The sequence below is a fragment of the Diadema antillarum genome, unplaced genomic scaffold, assembly GCF_040938485.1.
Source record: "Diadema antillarum isolate AM-2024a unplaced genomic scaffold, OU_Dant_1.0 seq00000170_RagTag, whole genome shotgun sequence".
Classification (NCBI taxonomy): domain Eukaryota; kingdom Metazoa; phylum Echinodermata; class Echinoidea; order Diadematoida; family Diadematidae; genus Diadema; species Diadema antillarum.
In genome coordinates, this window is record NW_027271239.1 from 1 (window position 1) to 19,597 (window position 19,597).

The 19,597-nt window shown below is 38.4% G+C and overlaps 1 protein-coding gene across 1 annotated transcript in view; it reads right to left on the bottom strand.

The window, feature by feature from the left end:
- Window positions 1–5,059: 5,059 nt before the first annotated feature.
- LOC139728252 (uncharacterized) overlaps window positions 5,060–19,597 on the bottom strand; it is a 42,412-nt gene continuing 27,874 nt past the window's right edge. The window contains exons 6-7 of the mRNA XM_071639212.1: window positions 5,747–5,961; window positions 5,060–5,193 (exon numbers count right to left, since the gene is read on the bottom strand). Coding sequence (XP_071495313.1) covers window positions 5,060–5,193; window positions 5,747–5,961 — 349 coding nt within the window. The remainder of the gene's footprint in view (window positions 5,194–5,746; window positions 5,962–19,597) is intronic.

Genomic DNA, 19,597 nt, shown 5'->3' on the forward strand with positions numbered 1-19,597 from the left:
CTATGGGTTGGTTCGTCTGGTTGCAAGCGATGAATTCAACACAATTGAGTTTACTGATCGTACACATTATGACATTCTAAATTGGCTATATGCTTTGGATGGCGTGGTCCGTATTTATTCATCGATGACCCTTCAATATATAAATTTACTCCCTACCATTTAATTCCCTATCAATTTATTGCACTCAGTTGTCCTTGCCTATATAACGAGCGATTATTTTCGCTACAGAAAAAAAAAAACCACTCAAGTTTTTACGCATGGATTTCTTCTGTCTTGTCAGAAAATTTTATTCTCTGCATTCCTGACAACAACAAAAAAGGAACAGCCTCACTCTCTCATCCAATTTCTTTCAATTTCAGAAGTCTCCATTGCTATCTTATTCTATGTCTTCTCTTCTCTCACTGTAATTGGGAAGGAATGAAAACGTCCCCCAAATATTTATTATGTAGGAACAGAACCAGCAGGCCTACTTACTCATAATAGTTCTGTTGTTTTGGTTTGGTTTGGTTTGGTCTGGTTTGGTTTGGTTTGGTTTGGTTTGGTTTGGTTTGGTTTAGTTTGGTTATTGGTTTGGTTTGGTTTGGTTTTTTTAATCGCTGCGCAGTCAAAACTTTATAACTAATGTGCTATATGACATACTGCAGAAACATTAAGTGAACAGAGTTAGAGAATTGATACGATTTTCTTAATTTTGAAATTTAGAGGGATTTACCTTGGTCAAAAGCAGTGCATTGTCTCAGATTGTATGTGGTCCTTATCCTGCTTATTTGAAGAATACTAACATTCAATATAAATTATCAACAATAGGGTACAAAACTTAAAAATAAAGACACAATGTGAAAGTGCCTAGCAAAATAATTTCTTCGGTGATCCGACAGTTCATCACCTGTCGTTCCTACTCAAGGTATATCTCACTCTACATTGCTCCCAGCTAGGGTCCTGGAGAGATATGAAAACAGTCACGTAGTGACACGTGGGTCATTGTGAATTTCATGTTTCTTTTCTGCCATCACTATTTTCTTCGTTTACAACGTCGACGCACTCTGCAAATGCATTGCTGCCAAGTCAATTTATTAGCATTCACTTTAACACACCTCTACCCAAACGAACAGAAACTAATTAGGATAATCAAGAGTTACACAAACGCACCCAGGTAAACCAGGTTCAGCCACTTGATACAATGAGGATGAATACGATATTAAACAATCCATTAAACGTCAGATCGGTTGAGAAGTCGGTATAGCAAACAAAGCAATCGGCAAACAAAGCGCTGTATAAGTGTTACTTGTATAGGCCTAGATAACAGAGAAAATGCTGCAAGATCCCCTGTTGAGACCATTATTATATCTTTACTCTTTGTTCCCTTTCTATCATGATTGGTGATTTTGGACGCAAACGCACTCGGGTAAACCAGGTTCAGCCGCTTGATATAATGAGGATGAATAGGATTAAACAATCCATGACTGAAAGACAGTTTCAGACCATCTGTGCAGATCGGTTAACAAGTCGGTATAGCAGACAATCGATCGGCAAACTGAAATACAGTATAAACTCTTACGAAATATTTGTAGGCCTATAGATAACAGAGAAAAATGTTGCAAGATCCCTTGTTAAGACAATTATTTTGTCTTTACTCTTTGTTCCTTGTCTATTCTCGATGATTTTGGACGGTTTGGCTGAACAGGAGCAGTGAAAGACGAACAGCCATGGAGTTAAAGTCAATTGTGATAGAAACCCTGTAGCACGAAGAACTGGCCGTGTTCGATCTCCGAGGGAGGGCGCTTCTCTGAAAAGTAAGCAAGATTCAAGATTCAAGATTCAACTTTATTTTCACTTCCATCAAATAAACAAAGAAATTGTATACATTGCATATATGTACAGGATATTTGTAATACTTGCAGAACATAATTTGACAAGGTACATATGAAAATGAGAAGTAGATGCAATTACATCTTTGTTAATATATACATAAAGCGTATAATACAAGTCAACTAAGCAAGCAATCTTACGTTCAAGTTCAAGTTAATGAAAATATTGGGGAAGACATGCATGACAATGATAAAGTAAATTACAGATGATTTTGTCGAATAATCAATCTAAGTAAATATACAATCATGTCGTATGATGTGAGCTGTTAGCTCTTAATGTGTATCGTCAATAAACATTGTGAAAATATTTAGTTGCGAGAAATTAGAGAAACAAGAATACCTCTGCTACACATGTACTACACCCTTGAAGCAATACCTTAGAACAGCAGCAACAACACCACCAACTACAACCACTTAGGCCTACACATCATTACTGCAGTTGCGCCTTCTACTAACTATGCTGGACAACAACAACAAAATTGTTACAACTACAACGAACGACAACTACTGCTGCTGCTGCTACTACTACTACTACTACATTGTACTACTCCTACTACTACTGCCACTACTACTACTACTAGGCCTACTGCTACTACTACTACTACTACTACTACAATTACTACAACTACTAGTACTACTACTACTGGCACGTCTGCTACTACATCTACTACTATCAATACTACTACTACTACTACTATACTACTACTACTACTACTACTACTACTACTATACTACTACTACTACTACTACTACTACTACTACTACTACTACTGGCACGTCTGCTACTACAACTCGTACAACTGCTTCTTCTTTTATTGCCACAATAGATGTTTTCATCAATATGACTATTTTTATGTGCAAAATAAGTAGGAGATAAGTCGCTGTTAACGCCAGCAGCTAAAGCAGAAAAAGCTAGAAAATTGGCCAATAAGAGAGAGAAAAGGGGGGGGGGTATGGAGAGAGAAATGTCGAACGCCGTAAGAAAGCAGCAAATTAGTTCGACAAGTGCTGACGCAGCGAACAAAAATCCACATACACATCACGTGACTCAGGTTTCTCTATTCTGCTATAGGGTGATGCTCGTTATTCCGAAGCTTCGTTAATCGGAGACTCACGAAGTCCATATATGTAGTTGTTCGTTAATCCGAAGAGCAGTGACATAATGATTTTATTATGAAGGTTCGTTGTTCCGAAGGTTAGTTAACCCGAAAATGAAAAACAAAAACAAGAAATGAAAACAAAATAAAACAAGAACAAACAAAGGTGTATACTAATAACCTTTTGGAATTACAAGCCTAAAAAATGTTGCCTTTGGCGTAACGAACCTTATTTCATTTTCGGATTTCATTAGACGGGTCAACGCACCTTCAGAATAACGAATCTTCGTTCATTTTCGGATTGACGAACCTTAAGAATGACAAACCTTCCCCCCCCCCCCCCCATTTTCTGCCGAGTGAACCTTCGGAATTAGAATCTTATTTCATTTTCGGATTAACGAACCTTTGGAATAAAAGAACCTTTTCATTTTCGGATTAATGCACCTTCCGAAGTGCGAACTGTGTTATGAGGCTGTGATATCATAACTTGCTGCTGTGGACGCTCAAAAAGTAGGGGACAAGCAGTGAATTCTGTATTGCCTTACCTGTCTCATTCTTCAAACGGATATAAATGATGCGATAAAGAAAGAAAAGATTTTCATTACTGACGACAATAATCACAATTGTCATCCTACGATATGGTGTGCCGTGCGGTATAAATCAAAACGTCATCATATTTATAGATACTAATTATCAAGGGCTTGGGCCTGTTCAGAGTTCTTGATAAAGTTTAGGTCGTTTGCTGGATGTAGCCTATCACTCGATATTGATATAAGATTATCTTCATGTTTTGAAATCAACGAAGTCTTACAAAATTGGTATAGCCGTCGTAATGATAATAATATTGACCTGTCATTTCCTTTCGCTCTAACTCATCAGGGAGGTCACCTCCCCTGAACTCATATACCTTATTGACCAACGTATGTATAGAGAAAGTACCAGTTTTTGTCTGGCTATCCTTATACGACGCACTCGCACAGCACACGTATTATAAACACGTATACACAGGCTCACACACTCACTCACACACACACACTTACACACACACACATCACACACACACATTACAAACATACAAAAACAACAATTTTACGCTCCTTTTGTATGGACTCACTTTCGATGTGCTCGTCTTCAGGCCGAATTTTGTTATCCACACTCCCTCTCATGCCACCACCATCGCTTGTGTACGGCTTTCAGCCCCCTGAATAATAATGTCAAAACGTAGCCATGGTAACAGCGAAGTGAAGATAGAGCTGATGTATCTACTGCTAGTTCAACGAAGATAATGTCAATCACCACGACCTTGTATCCTTATTAAGAAGTATATGGCAGACGATCATCACACGTCTTCACCTCATACAGATTTTCCCTGTTCAGCAGAGGTGTAATACAGCACTTGATATCCCCGCGGAGGTTATATACATGTATTTCCCAAGGAGATTATATTTTGGCATTGTCTCAAGGGAAAATACAATTCCAAAGGGACTGTCAAGTGTTACATTACAACGATGCAGACAAGGCAATATCTTTTATATATTTCATATTATATGAATGCACATCATTTCATTGTAACCCCCGTCGGCAGATAATGTTAGAGATCATAATATTACCCGACGTGACGTCACAGCAGACAATATAAAAATTTCTATCCTCGCTTGATTAGTCGAGTGATTGCATCATGACCATGTCCCCAAACAGTATTATCTTATATAGAACCATTATAAAGGCACTATACTATTGTTGCGTGCTTTCTTCTGATTGGTGAATATCGCTCTTTGAAGCGCTAAAACGCATCGAAAATAATTATGCATTCCCAACGTGGTCTTCAAAACCGACACAGTTCAATTTAGGGTCGTGACAGGATCGGACCACCAAGCATAAAGATTCACGTGATGATGTGATGTGATCAATTTTAGCAAGAAATAAACAAAACCTATTACGGGAAATCTATGATCATAAGCACAGGAGGTATACCAAATCGCAGTGCTGTTAAAGTTACTCACAATGTAACGATGGCTACAGTCAGGATAGCCAGAGGTACGGCAACAAGCAAAGAGATACCGATGATCCACCCCGTGCTCAGCCCGGTCGGGGCTAACTCTCTCTCTCTGGCTCGACCTCTCCCAGGGTGACTTCTCCCACTGTGGCGTTGATGGCGTCCTCGATCAGGTGCAGGTTGTCCTTGATGATTTCGTACAGGACTGACTGGGGGAGGAACTCACTCTCACCTGAGTATGACGTCATGAAGTGATGAGTGAATAATACATTGATGTGGTTATAATTACCAGTGAGTATGACAATTTAGAAGATTTGCAAATTTAACTAGAAATTGTCAAGTCTTTTTCCTGTTGATATTCTACATACATAATAACAGCAGCAAAAAGAGAACAAAAAGAGAATAGTAAACAAGGGGATATACTACAAATGCAAAATATTAACGCACATAAATATTAATCCTAAGCGAAAAATAAGAGAAAAAATAAAGATAAGAGTATACTGTCTCGTTTAGATATAACGAGTTACATTACCCCCCCCCCCCAAAAAAAAAAAAAAAAAAAAAAAAAAAGCCACCAATATATTTCACATTGCTCAGTGAGAAAAATAGGGACAAATTAAAGATACATTTCACAAACCGAGAACTATATTGGCATTTACAGGTGGCGCGCACATTATTTTGATTAACATAAATTCGCCAAAAGATACGAATGACATTGAGCGTTTAAAATTCTAAATCACTTGACATTTATATTTGTTTATGTGGCGTCGCCAACAGCACCCTACCGTTGGCCGTTGTCGGATTAACGCTAAGGTCATCGATGCCGCGTCGTCGCCGACGTCGCTGGCCGGATGTCGAACCCCCCTCCGCACACAGCTGGTTGTCAGGCGGTGGTTTGACATAGGCTGCCACCACGAAACTGCCACCCTGCTCCGATGGCTGAGGGTAGCCGCTCACTATGGAGACGTCCGATGTCGTCACGTAGTCCAGTGTTAGCGGACTGGGATCAGATGAGGTGTGATAATGAGCAGACGATATAAAGGGAAAACAAGGAAAGAAATGTACAGTGCTTCAGAGAAAAATTCATTTTCCATGTTGATCAAAGGTGTTGAGCAGAAATATCTTGATCCGAAGAATTAATAATCAAATAACTTTGTACTTGTCAAGTACCTTTTCACTCACTCTTAACGTTACATCATGGATGGCTTCACAACACATAAGAAAAGTAATACCATCATTATATGCTGGGTAGAGGTGAACTAGACAGGTCCATCTACACCGGAATATTTCTTCCAAATTAAAGACAGGTAATCTCCTAAAAGAATGAGAGAACAGCAAGCGGGTGAACTACAAGGCCAGTCATGCAGAAACAATCGTGCCAAGCAAGGCGATTATTGGAGCCATAATTATATGGGACCTCTATTTAATGTTCTACCCGATGCGATGTAAATGAAAATAAAATCAGTGATGAACAATGATACGAGCGGCTGAGGTGTGCAGGGGAGGATCGGGGGTAAGTGGCTTAACCCCCCCCCCCCCGCCCCATTTACTTTCTTTGTTTTGTTTGGGGTTCAGGGGGTTTAATCCTCCCCGCCCCTCAATTTGGGATGTCTTTTTTTTTTAAGGGGGGGGGGGAGAGAACTGGCAGCAAATATGTGAAGACTTTTCAATATCATTTTTTTTTCTTGTCGTGACCTATCGTCATTGGGTCAAATCCCCCCCCCCCCGCCCCTTTAGCAACTAAAAAGCTGGATCCGCCCCTGGTGTGTCTCCTAAATATTCGAAAATGGATCGGGAAGTAGTTTCTGCACCAGGTGGAAGAAAGAATTACATCAGAGAGGTAGGAGAGAGTATCTTCATACACCGATTTTATTGTTTCTGCAAGAAACAAGGACACAATAAAGATTCAAACGCATGTATTTGTGTGCGTGTACGGGTTTGGGCGGGTGCCGGTGTACTGGTGTGGAGGTGAAAGTGTTTGTGTGTGTGTATGTGTTTGCGTGTTGGTGTGTGTGTAAGTGAGGTCTTTTCTCATTATCATAATTTTCTATCTCTCCCGGATTTGATTGTTTCTTTTTTTTTTGTTCCATATTTGTTTCATTGGCTTGTGTACTATCCTTTTTTTCATGTACGCTTCTTATGAACTTATACTTATCTTGTGTTTTATGTTTCCTCTTTGTTACCGTGTTTGTAACTTTGTGTTTTTTACTCAAATTGTATTTTGTCCGTGATACAGGGCCCCTTGGCAGAGCAGTTCCGAGTGAGCTGAAAGGGCTACCCTGCTAAAAGAAAACTGAATAAAGCTTAAAAAAAGAAAACTGAATAAAACAAACTTTACCGACGAGCTGTCAAACCTTTAGAGAGAACAAATGACACTGTTAAGGGTAATAATAATCGACGGAATCACATATAGATTATAATTACGTCAACTCCCATGGAACCTGTCGGGTCGTGGACAAAATCCTGATTGACATTTTAGCTTTCTCGCAATGGCGGTTACGGTCCTCAAACAAAAAAAAAGTAAAATTACCAATTGAGAGTTTATTATCTATTATTGTCATTACTAATTCCGCTTTTCAAAGTTAGTCAAAAGAAAATAGAATTGTGTATATAGTGGCAAAGAATAAAACAAAAGATAACTTAATTACAAAGAAACAAAAGAAAAGGATACATCGTATGCAAGCGTGAATGTTATGAAACATTCATGGTCGTGTATAGTCATTTGCATGTGTTTATGCCTTCGCGCAAACTATATACATGTAGATCATCCTAGATATTTCGAACGAGGTGAAGCAAAACAGAAAGAAGTTTGGGGCAGCCGAGGACGTGGGTTTGACCACAAGGCGGGTAAACAGACTATCATTATAGCCTCGCAATAAATACCTCACAGTTTCTGATACATCCAGGGATATATTCTTAATACGCACATAATCCATACGAATTTCTATGAGGAATTACTGCTCTGCATCACTCATGCTGCACCGACAAAGGACTAGCGCTAATTCATCGATGCTGAAAAAAAAAACCCCGAATAATTATCTAGTGATTTTTTTTTAATGCTACAAGAGCTTTCTTTGCCGAAAGAGGACAGTGACAAATATATTAATATTGATTTACAGAGATTACGCCTCGAGAATGTCATAAAAGATGTCTGAAGCTTTTAGTTTCGAATTCTACACGATGAAAGTTAAAGATATATCACACAAGGGTCATCCACAAATGTAATGAAGACAGAACCGACATTGCATGAGATAAAAGCAAATCTTTAAAGAAACTTTATATCATATTTCAAAAATTTCTATTTAACTGAAAGCCACATAACTCGTCACAGAAGTATCAACTATATACCTTCGTAAGCTTTAGATAGGTTGAATAACAACCAGAACTGAATAACTTTACACCTGACGGGATTAACTGTTACCAAAATGTGCAGTGAAAAGTGGATTTGTCTGCACATTTTGGAAAATCTGCATAATTATTTTCGTAACTGAACTAAAAATCCTCGGATGGGCTTGATAGTTGATACGGTCAATGAGTTAAAGGGACTGTACAGTACTGGTTGAGCTAAGGGATTCATGTTTTGAACACTAAGTAAGATAATGAGAAATCTCTTATGAAATTTGAAAGCGCATGTAATTTTAAGAAGGATTCAACGTTTATTTGATGAAAATTGGTTTTGAAATGGCTGAGATATCAAAAAAAGTGATAATGATTAAAGACGACAGGCCACAACTTTATTAAGATCTCTTTGTTTCACCTTGTTTTTGGATATCTCAGCCATTTCAAAACCGATTTTCATCAAATAAACTTTTGATACCCTTTAGAATTGCATGCTCTTTGACATCTCATAGAGTGGTTTCTGAATATCTCGCAAAACGCTAAAAGCTATAAATCATCACCTCGACCAGAACTGTACAGTCCCTTTAAGGCGATATGATCCTGCAGTAAATAAAGGCTAGACACTTTTTTTTAGCTCACATTGCGATCGTTTTTCGTTAGGGGCCCCATATAGGGCCCCAAAATGGGAGTGAAAGTTTGAGAGGTGGGGCCGAGGGGGAAACACATTTTCATCTTCTTCTTCTTCTTCAGATGCCAGTGGTCGAATTTCAATCAAGCTTGGTGGGGATCATCCTTAGGGGTAATAAGGTTGTTCCTGTTGGGCATATGGACCCTACGGGGAGCCCTCCCCCTCCCCCCCCCCCAAAAAAAAAAACAAAACAAAAAAAAAACAACAAAAAAAACAACAAAAAAAAAAAACAAATAGGTAGAAATTTGTGCTCCATCCCAAAAAGCATTACGCGCAAGATATGTTGTATATACGTGGATATCTTTACAGCTGAAGAATATTTTTTTTAAAAGGGAATACCTACGGTATCCCACTTGGAGACGGGGGGGGGGGGGGGAGGGGGCAAGGGGGAAACACATTCTCATCTTCTTCAGAACCATGCAGTGGGCGGATTTCAGACAGTCAAAATTGGTGAGGATTATTCTTAGGGGGTAGGGTCCCAAAGTTGTAAGTAAGTGTGGGTCAAGTGCATTGATAGGAGATTTAGCATTCCATACAAGAGCAATAGTTAGGTGATAAACCCATTATTGTTCCAGCAGGCAGGACTAGTGTTCAGTGCTAGAAATTTTGTGAAGGGGCGGGGGCATTTGTTTGGCATAGATATGTCAATGTGGAGTCCCTGTGCTGCTAGGTCAATTTATTATGCACTTGGTCATGGGTGGCGATACAGTTTTAATTTGTCTTTGTGATGATTATGATGGAGGAGCAGAAAGTTACCAAAATGTGCAATTACCAAGATGTGCAGTAACATGCAAAATGTGCAATTTACCACAATGTACCGTAACACTTAAAACGTAACAAAATGTAAAAATACGTAAAAATACTTTGAAAACAACTTCAATTCTTATGAATACGTGCCACTGGCAATGTACAATGTAGGTGTTACAAAAACATTTCCCACTTTTGATGCTAAATATAGGCCTAGTTCAAAAACTATATATCAGGTGTAGTTGAATAGTGTACAATTTAGTTGGAGGTGATTTGAATATGAAAACGTGTATCAGTTTCATGAAAGCCATGATAATTTCAAAGTTAGGTTCTAGATTTTGGTCAAATTTTAACCCTCTGTAGAAAACCTGAGCTTTACGCATCAACCAATGGTGCGTATGTGAGTATACTAATAGTCCAAGAGCATTAGGTCAAAAAAGGCCTAAACCTGGACATTTTTGGTAACAAGCTGATTTTTTCAGGATAGGTCCAGAAAAATGTCTAGAATAACATACTAAAAGTCCTCATGAATCCTCCTTGAGCGTTTTCCGCAATCCAAGATGGCGTCCAAAATGGCCGCCATTTCCAGAATTTCTTATAACTTTTCAACCAGAGAACCCAAATACAAAATTAAAATGTCTAAATATATGTTTTGAAGCATGAAGAACTCAATAAAACACATATAAAGAGATGTTGATGCACGCAAATACCGAAATCCAAGATGGCGTCCAAAATGGCCGCCATTTTTTGAAATTCTTATAGCTTTTCAGTCAGGTAACCCAAATACGAAATTTATATGTCTAAATATATGTTTTGAAGCATGAAGAACTCATTGAAACACATATCAAGAGATTTTGATGCACGCAAGTACCGAAATCCAAGATGGCGTCCAAAATGGCTGCCATTTTCTGAAATTGTTATAGCTTTTCAGCCAGGTAACCTAAATACAAAATTTAAGTGTCTAGATATATGTTTTGAAGGATGAAGAACTCAATAAAATACATTTTAAGAGATGTTGACGCACACAAGTACCGTAATCCAATATGGCAACCAAAATGGCCGCCATTTCCTGAAATTTTTATAACCTTTCAACTAGAGAACCCAATACACAGTTTAAGTGTCTTTACACGTTTCGAAACATGAATAACTCAATAAAATACATATTATGATATTTAGACGCACGAATGTGCTGATTTTAACGCTCGAGCTCTTCCTTATATGGAAAATGGGGTGCAACCAATTTTATCTCACAATTATGTAAATAAATGTCAATATATTTTATAAGAAACTTTTTATTTAAAATATGGTTCTTATGTGTAAAGTATACAAATAAAAGCATTTGCATGTTAACGTCAAGAGTGTGTCCTTGTTACGAGAGAAATATTTCACCAACAGATTTGTTGCTAAACATAAAGCCTATACTAGAAGGCAATATCCGTTTACCACATGGTCGATTTTCGTCACCTTAAGCACATGAGATGAAAATTTAGTGCTAGCCCCTTTTTATTACCAATGCATTTGATGTCTACCATGAGGTGAGTTCCAGTTGAAACTGTCAGTTATCACTTGAGAAATAAAAACAATTCTTTGAAAAGTAAAGTTATTTGTGCATGGAGGGGGGATACTCCTCCACCATACGAGGGACCTTTTTTCTTTCTTTTTTTTACTCGAAAGTGAAATACATAGTGCAAGCGTTTGGTAAGATATTGAATTATTTCCATCAAAGAGTAGGAAATTGGATATAAAGTAGTATTCAGGGAAATGGGCAATACGATTATGGAAGGGTGTGTGGGGGGGGGGGGGTCCCCTCCCCCCCCCCCCCCCCACATGAGGGAGATTTTGCATTTTCAGACCTGATATTCAGACATCCTGATGCACCCTATTGGTGAAATATTAGATTTTTGTTTCCATCAAAAAAGGAAAAAAAAGATATACAATCACGGAAGTGCGCGGTTACAGGGTTGCCTGCTCCCACACGAGGGAAAATTTCGTATTTTCACAGAGCTGTTGCATCCATTTGATGAAATACCCGATATTTGTTTTCTATTTGAAAACGTGAGGAAAAATATATATTCAGGAAAGTGTCGGGGAGGGAGAAGTGTGAAAGGAGAATACTCCTTCCCATACCTCAGAAATTTTTGAATTTTCCAATTTGAAATTCAGAGATTTAGCGCACTCTTTGGTGAAATATCTGAGATTTGTTTTTGTCCTAAAAGTAAGAAATTAATACTTATGGAAATATGCGGGGGAGGCGTATGAGGTGATGCACTTTCCCACAAAATGGAGATTTGTTGTTTTTTTCAGGTTACGAGTTTTATGGTGCGCTCTGTTGATGAAACACTAGATTTTTGTTTCTAATAAAAAGTGTAAGTAGAATAAAGACTAGTATATTCAAGGCAATGAGCTAGTAGATGATGGGGGGGGGGGGTCACTTTCGACTGGAGGGAGTTTTGCATTTCGATGATCGTCATTAAACGGCCTAATGCACCCTTGGTGTTATATGGAGAAAATTATCCATTCTCGAAGAGTAGATAATAATAGTCTCATTATCCCCATCCCCCATAGAAAAGAAGGAGCTTTTACACTTGAATAGAAATGAAATAATTATATCATTTACACACATTTGATGGAATATTTGGGAATTGTTAATCAAAAGGGAAATTTAATATATATTGGGGGAAGTGAGCGGTTGAAGAGTTAGGGCAAATTACCCTTCAATATGAGGGAACTAACATTTGCATTTTGTAAGTGAAAGATCTAGTGCACACTTTTTGATGACAGATTCGGAAATTTGTTAATCTCAAAAGTGTACAAAGTCTATAAAAAGGGGCCGAGCGAGGGACATTTAGCATTTTTATGATTGCAACTGAATGACAAAGTGCAAATACTTCAGGTTGAATATTTGGAAAATAATGATTGTACAGGCCACCACCTTCCCCAAGGAGGAGGGGGGGGGGGGGGATGCATCCAACCCAACCTATACCCATTTTGTGCACATTTACAGGAAAGATTCCACTGGACCTTCTGAGTTGTTGAATCTCGAACATTATGTTGAATTTCTTTGTCTCTTGAAACAGGCTAAAAACAGCAAATTTTGATGAACAAATGGCGGCCATTTTGGGCAACATTTGGTTTTCGGGAAGAACTCACATGATTTTATTTGTACTTATGTGCTTCATGATCTCTAAATAAGTATTTCGTTGGGTTCCTTATGTCTTAAAATATATATTTATACATTTAAGTGCGTATCGCAATTACGTAGTTGCAGGGTTATGAGAAAAACAGGAAATGGCAGCCATTTTGGACACCACTTTGGATTTCTGGAAGTGCTCAAGTGCTTTATTTGTGTTTCAAAATCTCTGAATAAGTATTTGGTTCCTTGAGACTCAAAACGTATATTTCGACGTTCCAAGTGTGTACAGTTGACATCTACTTGCAAAATTATGAAAAAAAAATCAGGAAATGGCGGCCATTTTGGACGCCATCTTGGATTACGGTACTTGTGAGCTTCAACAACTCTTAATACGTACTTTATTGAGTTCTTCATCCTTCAGAACATATATGTAGACATTTAAATTTTGTATTTAGGCTACCTGGCTGAAAAGTTATAAGAATTTCAGAAAATGGCAGCCATTTTGGACGCCATCTTGGATTACGGTACTTGCGTGCATGCATCAAAATCTCTTGATATGTGTTTCAATGAGTTCTTCATGCTTCAAAACATATATTTAGACATTTGAATTTCGTATTTGGGTTACCTGACTGAAAAGCTATAAGAATTTCAGAAAATGGCGGCCATTTTGGACGCCATCTTGGATTTCGGTACTTGCGTGCATCAACATCTCTTGATATGTATTTTATTGAGTTCTTCATGCTTTAAAACATATATTTAGACATTTAAATTTTGTATTTGGGTTCTCTGGTTGAAAAGTTACAAGAATTTCTGGAAATGGCGGCCATTTTGGACGCCATCTTGGATTGCGGAAAACGCTCAAGGAGGATTTATGAGGACTTTTAGTATGTTATTCTAGACATTTTTCTGGACTTATCCTGAAAAAATCAGCTTGTTACCAATAATGTCCAGGTTAAAACTAATACTCTTGGACTATAACAATGACCCTGAACAATGGACATTGATACCACATGTTCAGAGCTCTGCTCCAACGCACATCCATGAATGCTTTATCAATAGTATTCATGATGGATTGCCCTGGGCACTGCTAGTCTGAATTCATGGCAAAGGGTGTGAAATGCACGCACATGGAAAAAAAAAGTAAGCACATGTTTCCAATGCTTCCACACATCACATTTAAGAATTAATAAAGACTAGCTGTGAAAACGGAGTTCCTCATGAATAGATATTAGATGGAGCATTAAAATCCTGGTCATTGTCCAGGATTATTGTCTGGGTATCAACCACACACTCCCATACACACCAATTGACTTCTGTGCAAAGCTTAAGTTTTGTACAGAAGGTTGAAAACAGAGCAAAATCTGAAACCTATCTGCAAAATCAATGTGTAATTTAATGAAACTGAAGCATGCTTTCACTTCAAAATTGCCTCCAACAAAATTGTACACTATTCAGCTATTGTTCATATCAATTACAGTGTTATTCTGATATGCATTTTATGAACAATTAGGGATCAAAAGTGGGAAATGTTTTTTGTAACACCTAGTATATACATCGTATACAGTGTATAACAGGGGCGAATCCAGGAATTCCGTAAAGAGGGGGCGCGTTTACAAAATTAAAGGGGGGGGGGGGGGGCGCACGCAAACCTCCCCTATTTTTTTCTTTTTATTTCTTTTGTTTCAACAAAAAATAAAGGGGGGGGGGGCGTGCGCCGGTTGCGGTCCTCCCTGGATCCGCCACTGGTGTATTATGTAAATGTACATGATATAGGAATCAATAAATCAAATTAAAACAAAAATCTCTCAGGTTACTCTAAACGAACCCCCTTTAAAAAAAAGCTGGTGACGTCCCTGTTGAAAGACAGATTAGCTAAAGATTTGATGAAGCGATCGATGTACATCAACTTGACAGTGATGATATAGGATGAAAAGATTATTCGCCCCTATATGAGGCCCTCTGGGTGGTGATGGATCGTCCCCGGATGGATTGCTATCCGCTCGAACCGTTACGGGGAGATTTATCCCGTCTTCTTTAATAGCCGAATTAACCTCTTTTTACTTGCTATGCCATGAATCATACTCTCTAAAAAGATCGAGTTGAAATATTCACTCTTGAAGGAGTGAATACAAAAGAAAAAGAAAAAGAAAAAGAGAGAGTGAATTTAGAGTGAAATTGGATCGAATTTTGAGTGAAAATGTCCATTTTCACTCGTTTAAGAGTCATAATATGACCTCAGGGATCACTCCAAAATCTTCGAGTGATCCCTGAGGTCACTCCAAAATGAGTGAAAATGAAAATTTTCACTCAAAATTCATTCAGCTTTCGCTCTAAATTCACTCTTTTTTTTTTGTATTTACTCCTTCAGGAGTGAATATTTTCAGAGAGAGAGAAAACGCAAATAATTTCATACCGTAGCACATTCCGTTCCTCCATTTTTCCTGAGTTCGTTCCTCATTGATGTCTTTAGAAAAGCCTAAATCTCTATTGTTTCTTCTGCGTTTCATCTTACTCTACATCCCCCCCCCCTCCCGTGCCCCCGAAAATTATGCGTCCGTATAGCTGTCTCTTCGTCAAAAATCAATGTGATATTAAGCTTTAGAATGAAACGACTTGCAAGTAGGCTATAGTGACTGTACCCGACAACAACAAAAAACCACCGCTACTCATGTTGGGGAACCTGCTGTGACTTCAAAAACTTTGGAATCCACCATGAAACCCAGGACAAATCACAATGTCGGAGGAAGAAGGTGACGACGAGAGGCACCCATTGCTTTCCAAGTTGCACTTTGCGGATGCTAAACACTCTGGGGAGAATGGAAAACGGTTGGTTCCCAACGACATATCAACGTCAGGACTCGATGTACATGATGCGCCGACAGGGGAACGGAGCACCGCCAGATGCCCGGCCGGAACTTCCCGGGAGGTTAGCCACGGGCGACCGTTGGATCACACAGTAGGGGGCTGTTTCAATATTTCGTGTTATACCTGTAAATTGGGCTCTTAGTGGAAATATGCACCAAAATCACAGGATGGACCTAATATAAAAGTAGCTTATTTCCAATCTCTCACGTGAATTTGACACCAAATCGGTTGTAGGAAAGCCACAATGAGTTATAAATCTTTTATCTCTGCACCTACTGTTGACACCTTCCGGAAGGCTGCCCTACCAATTATCAGAAGGTTGCAGCCTCCCGTAGGGTCCAAAATGCTGTAAGCCTGGCAGCCTGATTTTTACTTGCATGCACATGACATTTTATTGTAAATAGTTACACCTGCATAATAGCACTTCAAGCACCGTCGGCCAACGTCGTCATCGCACAGCCCATCCCAGTTTAGCTTCGACGAGCTGCTACAGGGATTATTATTTCAAGATTCAAGATCTCTCAAACAATTAAGATCAAAGCTTCCACAGGTTTTTGACCAATTTTGTTGTCTTGTTTGAAGTAATGAACTGCACCAACCGCTGCTGCTGGGCTGCCTATAGACGTGCATTCCCTCATATGCATACAGTTGCAGGACTTTAAAATCTCATTTCAGAGAAACAAGATTTAAAAGTATCGATATTGATTGCAGATTTAATTTCTGCTGGCAGTGCTCAGTGTGTTCCAGATTGGGATTGTCCTTATAAAACTTTACTGGGTATTGAAAGTGAGTGATGATTGCATCTGTTTTGTCTCTTTTTTGAACTTCCAACCAAAATTATTTGTGTATCTGCCTTTCCTTTTGTGGAGAACATTTTTTTTTAGTCAGTTCATAGATCTGCATAAATCAGTTTTGTTAAAAAGATTACTCTCAATGTTGTTTCTATCATCTGTGTGCTCATTTTCTGCTTGCCAGTTGAAACTTGTCTGTAATGAGCCTTTGCTGGCTAGTGTGCCTAGAAAATGGGCAATGCAATGCAATTAAGAAACAGAGCAGATTGGAGGGTTTAGCCAGTCCTTAGACTTAGAGGGACCATGCATCATGAAAGTACAATGATGGTCTTGGAATGGAAAGGAAAAGCAAAGAAGATTGTAAGTTCCACAAGCAAACCTTTACTGGTACTCGAAATAAAGACTCAGACTGTGCTCATCAACATATTGTAATTCATGAATAGAAAACTCCTGATTTCCTTAAAATGTTGACCTTAAAGTGATATGCTAACTCCATATTTAAGTTGATTGCATTTAGATGAAATATAATTTGTCATTATTTATGTCCAACCTTAAATTCAACTTTTTAAACAATTTTTGTTTGAAATGATCTCTTTTTCAGAAAAGTTCAATTCAATGGAATAGATTTTCATGTAAAGTGCGTAAGATGCCCCTTCAAATGGACCTTGATTGTGCAAACCCAGAATTTAAAGGGAACCCAAACCCCAAAAAAGCAATGTGGATTGAGTGAAAGCAGCAACTTAGTAGAACACATCAGTGAAAGTTTGAGGAAAATCGGACAATTGATGCAAAAGTTATGAATTTTTAAAGTTTTCATGTTGGAACTGCTGGATGAGGAGACTACTAGAGGTATGACAACAATATTAAGAAAATATAAAGAAAATTCCACAAAAATTTACTTTTCCAGCATAATGAAAGAGCACTTGACTAACTGCTTTCAGAAAACAGGGGGAATGATTGCTACCCATAGCATAATATCAGTATCAAGTTGATGGAATGTGTAATTTTCATGAAAAATGAATTTTTGTGGAATTCTCTGTACATTTTCTTTATATTGTTGTCCACTCATATGTCATAACCTCTAGTAGTCTCCTCATCAAGCCGTTCAACACCAAAACTTTAAAAATTCTTAACTTTTGCATCAATTGTCCGATTTTCATCAAACTTTCACTGATGAGTTCTACTAATGTTGCTGCTTTCACTCAATCCACATTTCCCTCTGGGCTTGGGTTCCCTTTAATGTCTTACACTCAGTCTTTCATCCCTCTGTTTTCCTGTCCTCTGGAAAGTATGATGCATCAGGCTGAAATCATAATGTAAGTGAATCCAGCGTAATTCATACTATCATACCGAATACCCTTCCATAATTGCTGAGATCATTCTAAAAGTAAACAAACAAACAAGCAACATTGTACTGTCTTTGCATGACTAAATGCATCACCTGATGTAGTGCTGTGAGTTCACATTTTCACACGATTGTATTGTGCTGATCAAAGTTCACATACTCATTATGCATAGTAAATATGTGTCATGCATTTAAGATTCTTCAAATAGGAACTCACTGTGAAACCAACTTTGTTCAATGACATTTTATAACAGCTTTGTTTTTATTGTACTGTCACAGATCTTAGCATGACCATTGCAAAGTTTGATGAGTTGTGTTTTTAAAAACTCATAACTTCACAAGTACGACTGCATGTCATCGTTTTGCAAGAAGTGAATTATGTTGCATGTCTGTGTATTGTTGTCTAGTATATACTCCAATCCTTTTTGTATGTACTTCCCCTTTACTAATATTGATGTGCAGTCCATGATGGCACACATTAACTGAAATTAATGTCGTTAACACTCGTGTTCATCAATACTATCTAACCACAGAGAGGGCACACTCTCTATATCATAAGACCAGGGCCCCGTTGCAAGAAACTTTGCGTTTAAATGCAACTTGCAACTGATTGTCACTGGCCAATCAAAATCATTGTTGCATGCATGTCTTCTTAATAGGGCAGACTCTGAGCCAATCAGAATGGTTGTTTCAAAATTAGCAATTATTTGCAATTGATTGCAACTTTCTTGCAACGGGGCCCTGGGCCCCGTTGCAAGAAACTCAAATTGCGTTTAAACGCAACTCACATCCTACGCAAGTATCTCACGCAACTTGCGTAGGATACTTGCGCGCCATTGCTAGAAAAGACTTGCGTTTGATTGCAACTTGCGTTTGAGGGCTCACACCCGTAAATACAATGGAATGTCCGAGACCCCTTCACAAATTCGTACCAAAGATACCAAAATAAATGAAGAAAAAAATTAATTAAAAATCAGTGATGTAGTTTGGCAAGAAACTGAATAGCTGTAGATATTGAGTATGAATTCCTCTACAAATTGCATTTTGGTTAGAAGATGAAAGCTTTTCTGGTGGAATTTGAGGGGACTATATTTCATTGGGTACGTGTACGGAAAATGGGTGATTTTTTGAGTGACAAGAACTCGTAGTCTGGCTTTTCGGACCCCTGGACAGAATTTGAACTGAATTATCCACCCTGAGAATTTGATTGATGAAAGGTTACATCTAACTTATCCAGGTTAGTGAAGCTGAAACACTTCATTTCTCCCAGCTATTTTACAGAATTTTTTGAAATTTGATTTTTAACACACATCCCTATGGGGAAATATTTATGGGTGTGAGCCCTTGATTGATAAACGCGCAATCGGAACGAATTGTCATGGACGAGCCTAATTTCCGGTATTTCCCCGAAAAAACGGAACGCGCGTCTAGTCAGCGTAGCTCTCAGTCGTCTGCTCCCTGCCTGTTGCTGCTCCACCGGTGAGTATTGGTAAAAATGAAGTCGACTAATACGTTTTGGCCGTTGAAATGATGGTATTTTGCGTGAATTATTAACAGATTCAATTAATTAACGTACATTGAAAGCATAGATAAGTTCTTTTCGTTCTATAAGCATTTCACGGGCTATAGTTTCCTGTAGTTACGTGCTCACGGTCGTGCGGCCGGTGAAGATGCTGATGTGTATTAGAACTGGCTCAGCTCAGTGGCTGTAGTTTCGAATGCGTGAAT